At 38.7% G+C, this 12,097-nt stretch overlaps 2 protein-coding genes across 6 annotated transcripts in view; both read left to right on the top strand.

The window, feature by feature from the left end:
- Positions 1-433: 433 nt before the first annotated feature.
- LOC103388308 (B-cell receptor CD22-like) lies at positions 434-5,030 on the top strand. The gene is made up of 10 exons (XM_008323241.2): positions 434-579; positions 655-993; positions 1,088-1,312; positions 1,706-1,972; positions 2,647-2,940; positions 3,306-3,387; positions 3,664-3,697; positions 3,877-3,996; positions 4,080-4,171; positions 4,735-5,030. The coding sequence occupies exons 1-10, from the start codon at positions 540-542 to the stop codon at positions 4,793-4,795; spliced, it is 1,554 nt and encodes a 517-aa protein (XP_008321463.1). The 5' UTR covers positions 434-539; the 3' UTR covers positions 4,796-5,030.
- Positions 5,031-6,005: 975 nt separating this feature from the next.
- The window catches only part of LOC103388292 (metastasis suppressor protein 1-like), a 47,337-nt gene continuing 41,245 nt past the window's right edge, over positions 6,006-12,097 (top strand). For all 5 annotated transcript variants that reach the window (XM_008323221.3, XM_008323216.3, XM_008323219.3 and 2 more), the window contains exons 1-2: positions 6,006-6,549; positions 9,740-9,801. In XM_008323221.3, the coding sequence (XP_008321443.1) occupies positions 6,478-6,549; positions 9,740-9,801 (134 nt within the window). In that variant the 5' untranslated portion in view covers positions 6,006-6,477. The remainder of the gene's footprint in view (positions 6,550-9,739; positions 9,802-12,097) is intronic.

Below are 12,097 nucleotides of genomic sequence, written 5' to 3'. Positions count from 1 at the left end.
AACAAAAAGTGGTTCTACATCATCAAGTCAGACGAGTTTGTTACACAGTGATGTGGTAACAGTGTGGTCACGTTTTAGCACTCTTTCATCAGTGCCCAGCCCTCTGGGAAGTTTGTTCTGTCCAAACCCGAGAGTTTCCTCAGTGTATAATCAACTCAAAACAAAAAACAAAAAACAAACAAACAAAAAAATCCATTTCATTGCCACAGACTTTTTTCCTTGTATATACTAAACAGTAATATTAATATTAATAATCTTACTGACATTTATTGTTGTAGTTAATGTATCATATTATACAACAATATACAATATTATAATCCATTAATCAGAGCTAAAATGAAAATTTCTCTTTTTTTTGCTGACTTTCCCTTTTTTTACTCCCCTTCCCCTTAGATCCCCTCAGCACAGGAAGCAGGGAGGGGTCACTCAACCACTTCTGCTGTTCACTGAACAAAACTTCACAATCATTGAGTCACATGCTTCACAGGCTGCTCAGTGTCTTCCCTCTTTAATCCATTTTTGACAGGTTCATTTTAACGATGGGCATTTTTATTCTCATAATCCTTGCGATCACACCAGGTAAGGCATTAAAGATTTACAGTAAACTTTCTTTGATATAAGACATGAACCAATAACTGTTTGTTTCCCCAAAAGGTGTTTGGAGTAGAGATTGGAGTGTGACCCTGGGAAATCAGTGTGCACTGATAGGCTCATCGTTGGTTCTGAAGTGTGAATACGATTATCCTTATGGTCATGTGGTCAATGCCGTCAGCTGGTCGAAGGTCCTGCAGGTGGACGGGGAACTGATGCGTGTTCCCCTGTCAGAGCTACCTGAACCTCCGGACCATTTTAGATACGTGGGGAACTACCATGGCCTTTGTAACCTCAGGATCAACGACGTACGACCTGCTGATCAAGGACGCTACTACTTCAGTTTTGTCACGACGTTCAACAGATGGAGGAGTAAAGATTATGCTTTTTTATTTGTGCGAGGTAAGATAATTAAATTAAATTAAATTATTGATGGATACTTTCTCTACTGAGGAATGTGGTGATGATTTCACATCTGCGTTTCATCTTGAACCAGAGCTAACCGCTGTCTTGGTGCCGAGCACCGTGTCAGAGGGAGAAAGTGTTCGTCTGATCTGCAGGTCAGGTTGTGGAGGCTCTCCATCCACAGTGTGGTTCAGGGATGGACAACGCGTCCAGGAGTCAGACTTTCAGGTCAGCAGAGAGGATGCTGGGAAATACCACTGTGCCATCCGGGGACAAGAGTCAGTCATATCGGCCTCTGTTACTCTGAATGTTCAATGTAAGTTATTTCATCCATTTTTGGACTATGCTAGCATTTAGCGTTTTTTTTATTATTTATCTTTTTTCTTACTTAGTTAGTGCTGCTAATTTGAAGCGTCAATATCTTTCTTCATTTTCTTTTTCTTAAAAATATTTTTAGTTTGGAAAATTTTAGCTTTAGCTTTTAATTTTCTTTTACTCCCCATTTGTTTTTGTTTTTTTAAAGCTTCTCTTTGCTAGGTTAAAATCATTTATAAATCACTGTGCTATTAGCAGCTCTACTCACTTATACGTATAAAAAAGAAGAACACTGCGTAAAAAATTTGAAAGGTTTTTCTTCAGAAGGCAGTCAAAACGGAATGTCCTGTCAGTATGTGTGAGCATCACATTTACTGTATGTCTCCGAGGTCAGATGCCCCAAAGAATGTGACACTGTTGATGCCAGAAAAAGTGATCGCTGGGAGTTCAGTGACGATCACCTGCAGCAGTGAAGCCAACCCCGCTGTGACGCCTGAAGGATACAACTTGTACAAGGACGGACAGTTGATCGTGTCTGGACAGAACGTAACCATCGCAGACGTCCGGCCCAATGACACTGGACTGTACCACTGTACAGCGTGGAACAACATCATGGGTGAGGACGTGACGAACTCCACAGAGGTTTACCTCGATGTCCAGTGTAAGTACAATGCCATTCACAAATCTTCTTGACCCAAGTCAAGTGACATTATTCATAAATCACAAAATAAAGGTGTACATGAGCATTATTGAACATTTATGAGGATATTTTATTGTTGACCGAGTGATATCTGAACAATTAATTCACAATAAATTGTTGCGATGACCGTGAACTCCTGGTGTAGCTGACCCAGTCAGAAAAAGGCGCCGAAAACTGATGTTTCCAGAAGAAAACATTTTTGGAAAACACTTCAAAATAAGAGTTTTGTTACAAAGAAAACAGGACCCTGTCAAAATAAAAGCCTCAAGAAATTAATTTCTGCTTAGCAGACACAAGGGTCACGACCCAGTCTTTGGGAAACAATGATTTAATATACAGTACCAGACGATTCAAATAGCTGCCTGTAGGTGCCGCGCGGCCCAGACCGCACCACAAAGTGGCCCAGTCTGTGGTCATTTGAGGAACGTGAAGAGTCACCAAAGTCTTCCGGCTGAACGTGTGTCATCCTGCTGACTAACTGAATATTCTGTCTCCTGCTGCTAGAGGACATCTGTCTAAACCTGCCTGGTCATCAACAGTTGATCTATAAATACAAACCTGCCATGTTGTCACACAGCCAACTATTGCACCTGTGTCTTTTACTAACGCACACACACACACACCTTTGTTTTCAGATGGACCAACAACCATGTTAGTTTCAATGAATCCACATGAAGCTGCTGAGGGCGGCAGTGTGAATATGACCTGCAGCAGCGACGCCAACCCTGCGGCGGACAGCTACACCTGGTACAGACAGAGCGACTCTAACAGCTCCAGCTCCATGCTGTGGGTGGGCTCAGGGAAGGTGCTGACTCTTCACTCGGTGGAGGCTTCAGATAAAGGAGTGTACGTCTGCCAGGCCAGGAACAGTGTGGGGGAGAGGAACTCCAGTGGGCTGCTGCTTGTGACCGTAAAGAAGGAGCACCATGGTTTGTTCGACTTTAGTATCTGTGCAGTCGTCGTCATCGTCACCATCAGAAACTCCAGTCGATTACTTTCTTAGTGTTTTCTGCTTTAGTTATTTCCATAATAAAGGACCTGTCTTTAACTCTGATTTTAGAGGTGATTCTAGGCAAAAGTAATGATTCAAATCTGAAAAAAAAATATATAATTACACACAAAGTCAGAAGTCAGAACTTTAAATATTCTAAGTACTTTATTGTTTAAGTCGTCAGGTTTTGTGATTAGTCTATTTTGTGTTTTAATGTTTTTGCCTGATTTGAGTGTTATGATTAAATGAAACCAAGCCAAAAATACTTTTCAAATGTTTTTTTAATATGTTTTATTTTCTCAGACAGTCAATTTCAACCAATGATAATTGGACTGGCAGCTCTGGCTGCTGCGGTGGCTGTGATGGCTTTACTTCTGCTGATCTGGTAAGTGACGCTGAGTGACTTCTTGTTTACCACAACCACAAGTTGTTCCTTCTAAATTTTCACAACTCTCTCTGTGACTCTGTGTACCGTATTGTAACTGATTCCACTGTGCAACATTCTGCTGACCCTGTGTTTCCCCATTGTTACATTCTGACTTCTCATTAACAGTAAATAACTGGAATGAGCAAAGGCTAAAAGCAGAACCAACCTAAATATATCTGTTAATCTGCACATGTTTTCACAGTATTTATAATAATTTCATTTTTTTCTTATTAGGAAGAAGAAAAGTCAAGCAAAAGCAGAAAAAAAAGTAAGTACCTTCTGAGAATATGAGGCAGCTGAACCGTATCAGTGGTATCAGTGAGCAGAGAACTGTGATATAGGGGACATTCAAACTGTAAATGTAACTAAAAATGTGTAACAAACTAAAATGTAACTGTGAAAAAGACAACTGGAGTTGATGATCTTCTCTGCTCCTTTCTCCTGCAGGCTTCCCTTGAAGACGATCAGCTTGACAACGTTTACGCCAACCCCATGGAGACATGTCCACCGTCTCCCTCTGCTCACTCTGCTCTTCGTTCACAGCGGGAATCAGTCCAAATCTACGATGTAAATACAGGACACGCGTATTGACGTTTGTCAGTAAATGACAAACAGTAGTGAATAAAGCCGTGGCTCTGCTCTTCCTTCAGGCTGTATTATCTGATGAAGATGACGTTACCTACACAACAGTGACCATCAAACCCAGGAATCCTGATCACACAAATAATGACAAGGCGTCCTGGTGAGTTTACTGTCCTAATATTTGAAACTACAGCTATGAACATGTATTATTATTGATCTATTGTCAATTGGTGAGTGTTCAATCTTAAAATCCCTCAAAATAATATTTATTTCCCATATGTTAAAAGCTACAGAAGAAACACATATGTGACCTTCACTAAGGGGAAGTCATTTTGAGATCAATTTATTAAAATATTTCCACAAATTCTGGAAACCCTATTTTTGCAACACTTGTGTGCCAACGTGTGCACACCTTTTAGAGTTAACTTTTAACAATTTAGCTTACGTCCTCATCTGCTATGTTTTGACAAAACTTCCAAATTCCTGTTTCTAGATATCTAATAAAAATCAATTTTTTTATTGTCCTAGTTAATGTGGTAAAATGTACCCTGTGGGTACAATTCAGTGGACTGGTCGTTTTTATTATGAAAAGAGGAAATCCTTGAGGTTTTTACATCATTACATCATACTTGCATTATTTACAAGATTTCAACATCACAGCTGAAAAGATGCCACCACTTCGTATCAAATACTTGTCTTATATTGATTTATTTTTCTTTTCAGTCCAAAAGAAGCAGAAAGAGAGGAAGCCGTGATCTATGCTACTGTGGTAAAGTCCAGCTGATGCTGATTTAAATTCAAGTGCAAAACAGTCAAACCAGCCTTGTTAGACTGCCGTAACGCTGTTCGAATTGTGTTTTCTTCGTGTATTTATGATGTATTTATTGTAATTTAAATGTATTGTAAATAATTGAGTCGTTTTTATAAAGTATGAGGGCGAATGTTAAAGATGTAAGGCACAGTATTCGAGTCACGTTTTATATCGGAATGTAATAAAATTGTTGTTTTACTATGAACAATCGTGTCCCACTCTTTGTAATCCTGTAAACGGCAAAAAGCTGCTCCACCACCAGCAACGGTCCACTGCTGCCATCTACAGGATGATTAGATCATGTCATCGTCGGGAAAAAAATGAAAGAAAAAAAAACCCGTGGAAAAACAACAAAAAGCTTTACAGTTTTTAAAATGTATGTGAAGGAAAATAACTATCCAAATCCATTTTTTAACGGAATGTTATTTTACTCACAAAGTTAGGTGCTGTAATTAATACGTGGGGAGAGGAAACAGTGACCTGTTGACCTGGATTTAATTACATTTATGCATTTAACAGACGCTTATATCCAAAGCGATTAGAGGAACACTAAGTAGGTGATCAAACAACATTAATGTATAAAAATACCTAAGTTTAAATAAACTGAGTAATGAGTTGTAAATATACTTCTTCCCTTCACTTAAATGCACAAAATGCCACACTCTTTGTGGCCATCATCTAATTATATTGTCATTTGAGCTAATTCAATTTTAAGAATTTTTTACCTTTAATTTGCAAAACAAAATATGTTTGTATAAGTAAAAATGTCCATAAACTTTATTAAGAATAACTGATGAAGTCTATTTTCGGGTTCTTTTAAAAAAGGTTAAATTCCCCAGAACATGGGAAAGAAACATTAGATGCTATTGATTGCATTTACCGCACTTTACCTGTACGTGGCAGTGTAAGCTGTCAAATATAACCTTTCACACGTAACTGTTGTTTTATACAGTATGAGATATTTTACCTATTGAAAAAAGTGGAACGCTAAGAAACATAATCAGAATCGAGAACACAAATTTATTCACCGATCCCCCTCCCCCTTGTATCGTGACGTTGTTTTTTTTATTATTATTATTTGTTAGCGTTTGGGTGAATTATTTTGGTGAAAACTGTTGACCAGAAACACACTTCATTCACTTCCGGTATGCTTACGTCATCTTGACGGTTATCCGTGGAATCGCGTCTTCGCCTTGGTTGTTGTGCAGAGAAGTCAGAGTGTGGAGTGTGTGGGTCACACAGTGTCGGTATTTACTATCGTTCTAAACGACAGCCGTTACAGCCGAATATTGTGGAAATAATTGCATTTTTCGAGCAGAAAAAAAATCTCTGCAACGGCGGATTTTGCGGTGCAGCCATGGGTTTTACTGCGACGACGTGGAGGAGAGAGTGGGGTTTAAATTTCGCCTTTCGTCCGGTCTGTTGACTGGAAGTAAACGGTGCAGCAAAGCCGAACCCAGTAGTGCATTTTTCTACACGTTCGACTGAGATTTAAGGTTTTCTTTTGTTTTTACCTAAAAAATAGCAGGTATAGCGTATATAGGTTAAATACTTTTTTTTAACTAAGTTGAATTTTGAGTTTTTCCTCCATTGGAAGCTGGAAAAGTGAGAGCGGCTCACGGAGTCGGGACTGACCGCTGGAGTTGGTCCTGAAAATGGAGGCTGTGATCGAGAAGGAATGCAGTGCACTCGGAGGACTCTTTCAAACGGTTATCGCAGACATGAAAGTAAGACTTGTGGACTTGAATGCATATTTATTGTGTTTTAAACACCAGCTGCTCAGTGCAACAGCTCATTCACCTGAGGCTACTTAACTGGATTTCGACACAACGGAAACACTCAAACAAGTTTTTTAAACTAAGTAAACTTCTCCAGTCAGATACAGACCTGGATCTATATTGTACAATAACCTGTAATAACTTTTACAGAATTACTACGGTTAATGTATTATTTCCGGAAATAATAATAGCTCGTATTGTGTTGCCAGACCTATTTAGTTTCTATTTGCGTTTGCAATATTACACCATTTGGCCTCCGCATCGTTATAACCAGTCCATCAGTTTTAGAGCCCTGGATGATTAGGCTGTACAGATTAATCGACTACGAACGTCTCTAACAACTATTTTGGTAGTTTTTCATTAAAACTAATTAAATTCAAACGGTAAGATTATGTACAGATCACATCGCTTTTTAAACATTATAAATATAATTTTGATTAAAAAAAACTGTTTATAAAATCGTTAAACTTAAAAGTCAATTTCTAAACGAATATTCGTTAGTCACCCAAGGGGATTTTCTGATGTTGACTGATTTGTCAAATTCTTAAAAAACAATACGTTTTTCCTTAAAAAAAAGATAATTATAATACTGTGTCTCAGTTTTGATTGATGCCAAAGAGAAAAACGTGATATGTTTAGTTTAAATGACTTTATTAGCCCCAGTATGTAAAATATACCAGTAAATACACACAGTATGACGTGTTACCACGTTCAAGTTGTAGCATGCATGAATAGAGTGAATTGATTTTAAATGGCAGGCACATTTGACCCCATCTCATTTGCTTTAGTTGAGTCATTTGGAATTCAGAATTAATGAATGTAAAGGCGTTGTTTTATTCAACATTATTATTCATGCAGGTGGTTCTTGGTTTGTCTACGCACTTGTAAAATATCCTGTGGAAAAAAATGAATGCCAAAAAAAAAACCGACTATGTACATATGGAAAACATAACAATAAAGTTAACACAGCCTCTACTTTAAACAAATTAAACTTATTTTAAAGGTTTGATTAATTATTATATTATATCTGCATAATTAAACACCCTGCTCCAGTTTTGTTGGAGCACTTGGTCCACTTGTTCCAGTTTGAAGGGGAGGTAGCAGCTGTCAGTACACGTAACCTAAATAAGGAAATCATCACAAAGTCACAGAACTAGGGCATCTTATTTCTCTTAAAGATATTTTTGTCTGTTTCTGATGAGACAATTAGTAGATTTCCCAGCTGTTGTGTTCTTGCCTAAAGGAATCCAGGGAATGTAGCTACCAGGCCAGAAAAATCACCAACAGGCTCTGAAGGCTGTGACATGTGCAGGTCAAATGTTCAGCCAGGGGTTCTGCTGGAGTCAGAAAGTTTGTTATGAATACTGTGCAGACAGTCAGCACTTCTCATTTTGCCATGTCTCACTTGGCTGGTCAGTTCGTAGGCCTCTTGTCTGTGGACTGTCAGGTAACTTTGTTGCCAGATAGCGCCATGGAAAAACATGCAAATTCAGGAGTGCACATCCATTGTCCTTACCGACCAAAAACATTCAAATTTTCTGTGGGCTTCCTTTCCATCCCGGTACCGACCCTAGCTTTAAAAAAAAAAACAAACAAAAAAAAACATCCACTAGTTTGAGCTACATCGCAACTTCTGTGCTTTATCAGGACGTAAAGGAAAACTGAAGTATAGTCTTAGTCTAATTATAACCAGGTGTTTATATTACATGGTAGCCTGACTGAGTGCTAAACAATGTCACACAAGCACACACACACATAAAATATCGTGGATTGCAAAAGCAACATATTGACCTTAAGAATATACAGAATGTTGACACTGTCAGATTTTGATTTACTGTGTAACTTATTAATAGCTTAAAGCAACTAGCCTAGCACTAACAGGTTAAAATTTGTCATTCTAATTATTGCCATAGCGTAATTGGTACAATCCGAAATTGTTGGATCCCCTTGTGGTGCCTGTAAACTGAGTAGCTTCTTTTTTTTTTCTACAGCTTTACAATCATTCTGTCTGTGCGGTGAATGTTATGCTAATTATCTGATCATTTGGCGTCAAAGATTGGAAAGAAAACTTTGAAACAAAGTGTTCGTGAAGTTGAAGTGTTTTGACTCCTGGATTTGTTTGACATTAAGACTATTTCAAACTTATTTGCACTTACTTCATGAGTCCAGATTTTACATTAAATCGACCTCTGACAACTTCTGTCTTGATCTGTTACAAGAAGGATAAAATGTAGAAAGTGCTCAGTCACTGAAGTGCTGAACAAGACGAAGAGAGTAGAAAGTGGAAGAGAGAGAGGAGAAGATGAAAATGGAACAAGAGTGATGTAATGGCAATCAAAAGACACAGAGGGAGGGGGGGCAGACAGTCACAGCAGAGAGGTGTTTGTTGGGTGTAATGTTTGGCAGTATAACAGGACATTCCTCAGGTCTTTGACAGTAGTAGCACATCACTGACAAACATGTGGTCGTGCCATATCACTTCACTGTGTGCTGTATTATCACCGTGTTAGCCTCCTCTTGTCGATGCATTAGTCTACTTGTTCTCTCTGATCGCTCGGATAAAGGGCTCTTCAACTATTTTAGGCTCAGGACCTGAATTGGGTGAATCAAATTTAGACTACTATCCATTGGGAACCAGGCTCATCATAATGTAGTATCAGTGCCAGTGTTGTGCAGGGATCATTCAGAAATAGTCACATGACCTGTTTTACTTTGTAATACTTGTTGGACATGAAGTTGATGTCTGCTGGTCTTGTTTATAGATGCTACAGAGTCAAAATAAAGATAAAACACAAGGGAGTAAATCTGAACTCTTTGACTTTTAACTCTGTTGATGTCTGCTGGTCTTGTTTATAGAAGGTACAGAGTCAAAATAAAGATAAACACAAGGGAATAAATCTGACTCTCTCTAGTCTACAGGTCATCTTATTACATAAAGTTAAGTTTACTTCAGCTTCACGTAATGTTTTTTAGGGGGGCTGACAAACAGGGCTTGGGTGATGGAACGCATCGGCCTTGGCTTCTGTTTATCCCTGTTGATAAGTGTCAGTTTGACCTCACGTCTGTGGAAATGTTATATAACAGTGTGAATCCAGAAATCTGTTCTGATGATTGTGTCATTCTTGTTGTTTTTCCACAGAGCAGCTACCCTATTTGGGAAGATTTTATCACCAAGGCTGGCAAACTGCAGTCGCAGCTAAGGTGAGTGCGTGACCCAGTGCATGTACCAAACCTTGGTATCTTTTTTCTTTTTTTTTCTCGTTTGTTTGCTTTTTTTCTTCTTCTTTGCAACCACAACCTACATTTATGTGTTAATTCTTACATTTAAGAAGAAGTCAATCAATGCTTACAATCATGAACATGTGAGTAAAAATTATTTCCAACAAAGTTTCTTCTACAGTAGACTAAAAACATCTTTATTTCCTTTTTCCATTTATTTATTACCCTGTTAAAAACATAAATTAATAACGGAAATAATCTAAAAGAACTAATAAATCTCATCCATTAGAGCGGCTCTAAAAAGTAAATATTTGGAAAGACTTCATCCAAATAGTACAAAAAAAGTGTTTGCCATTTCTGTTAACAATGTTGTGCAATTCCTGGGAAATGTTTTTCCCACTCATCTACTTTCTAAAAAAAAATTACAATGCGTCATAAATCAAACAAGCAGAGCCAGGTTATGTGAAAGCTCCATATTTGCCAAAACCGTCCAGAGGTCATTTTCCGTCTCTTTTTACTTGTTTAATCCTTTTAAGCCTGATTCCGTTTGTCTTGTTAATGCACCGAGTGCACACACCTCCTGCCAGTATGATTCCCTGTCTTATGCTCACAATGGGTGTTAGTGCGAGCCACCTCTGCCAGTTAGTTTTAAGTGGCCACGTGTCATGACGCGTACATCTTACGACAGGCGGAATAAACGCCCATTGTTGGGCGAGTACAGTAGACACGGTTGTCCTGTGTTCAATATTACTCTTTGATTAACAGTTTGTGGCAGTTCTTTAGTGTCCAAGTGTCCACACATGAACAGAGACTGACAGTTGTATAAAAGATGTTGGGCTTGGCAGTATATTCCACTGTCCTTTTCTACCATATTTCCAATTAGCACTAATTACTGATGATTTGTTATTCGATTGGCTTTGGAAGTTAAAGGTCAAATAAATGACCCTGTGATACTGACGCTTCAATGAATATCGGTCTTCTTGTTGCTAATGGTTAGTTTTGCCCAGGCAATAAGGTATCAAGAGTTTTTTTATTATATTTATTGCTTTACTTGGACTAGCTAACAGACTTGTAAAAAAAATGAATAAAAATATTCCACAAAAGGAATGAGAAAGTCATTGGATTCGGCTGAGGTGGTTTTGCTTAGACGAGTGCATAAAATGGAGCCCTAAACAGTTAAAGAACCCCCCAGGGAGATTCCACAGATTATGTTGTAATGTCATTTTTACTTTGCTATATGTATGGAAAACACAAGTCGCACTCTGTGGTTGGTGTTGCTGTTTAAAGAATGAACTGATTTTGTTGACCTACTTAAATTAACTACCTATGGGAGCTACGAGGTGAACTGCAGTAGGACAGCATATACACACAAATACATGGCTGACCAGGGAGCAGCTGGTCGTGGTGAAAATCTGTTACGCAGTATTGGGCAACTGGATCAGTCCATGTTTTTGAATACATGTATTTAAATAAAGGTATTTAAAAGTATTTAAAGTAAAGGGTATTAGTACATCACAATTTATTATGGTTTATTGCCATTGAGTATTTGTATGATGAACATTTAAAGAACAACAGCGTCATTGGTTTTGGTCTACGTGGATGTGCATAGATGTAATGATGCCCCAAGAGAGCTAATAAGAGTGTGTTATCTGGGCTCTTTCATGGTGACCTACAAATAAGACTTTGTCTGCTTCAAAGCTGGTTTCATGCCACTACTAATGTGGCAAACTAGACCCTTTGACTTAAGCATAATCCCCCACCCATGGACCCCTGTAATCTTTTTTTGTGACTTGACTTGAAAACACAGAGGGGTACACACACACACACACACACACACGTGCACAAACACACCCACCTTTCCTCTCTGGCCTGGATAAGCAACCAGCCAGCAGTGGTAGCGGCAAATGTCTGTTGGTGTAATGACGTCCTGAGGCAGACTACTCTGTAATTTGGCCCCTTTGGCCCCCCCCCCCCCGCTCAAAGCAACTAGGAAATCAACCAATTACAGTGTTGGCCGTTCTGATTTTCCTCGTCCAAATATGGTGTGTGTCTTTCTGTTATTATGCAGCCATCTTACACACACTAACACACAGTCAACACTCATACACACAGAAAAGCTTTGAAGAGCAGCAGGGTGGAACAGAGGCTGGTCGATTTCTAATCACAGTCCCCCTTTTAACTTGTCAGTGTTTGGTTATTTTTGGTGGGTTGTGTTTAATGCAGCTGTTCTAGATCTAGATCTTAAACACAGGCCTCAAACCCCAGCTTTTGGATACAA

This window comes from Cynoglossus semilaevis, chromosome 13 (assembly GCF_000523025.1).
Source record: "Cynoglossus semilaevis isolate Cse_v1.0 chromosome 13, Cse_v1.0, whole genome shotgun sequence".
Classification (NCBI taxonomy): Eukaryota; Metazoa; Chordata; class Actinopteri; order Pleuronectiformes; family Cynoglossidae; genus Cynoglossus; species Cynoglossus semilaevis.
The sequence above is the reverse complement of the archived record's forward strand: the minus strand, read 5'-3'. Positions and strand labels throughout refer to the sequence as shown.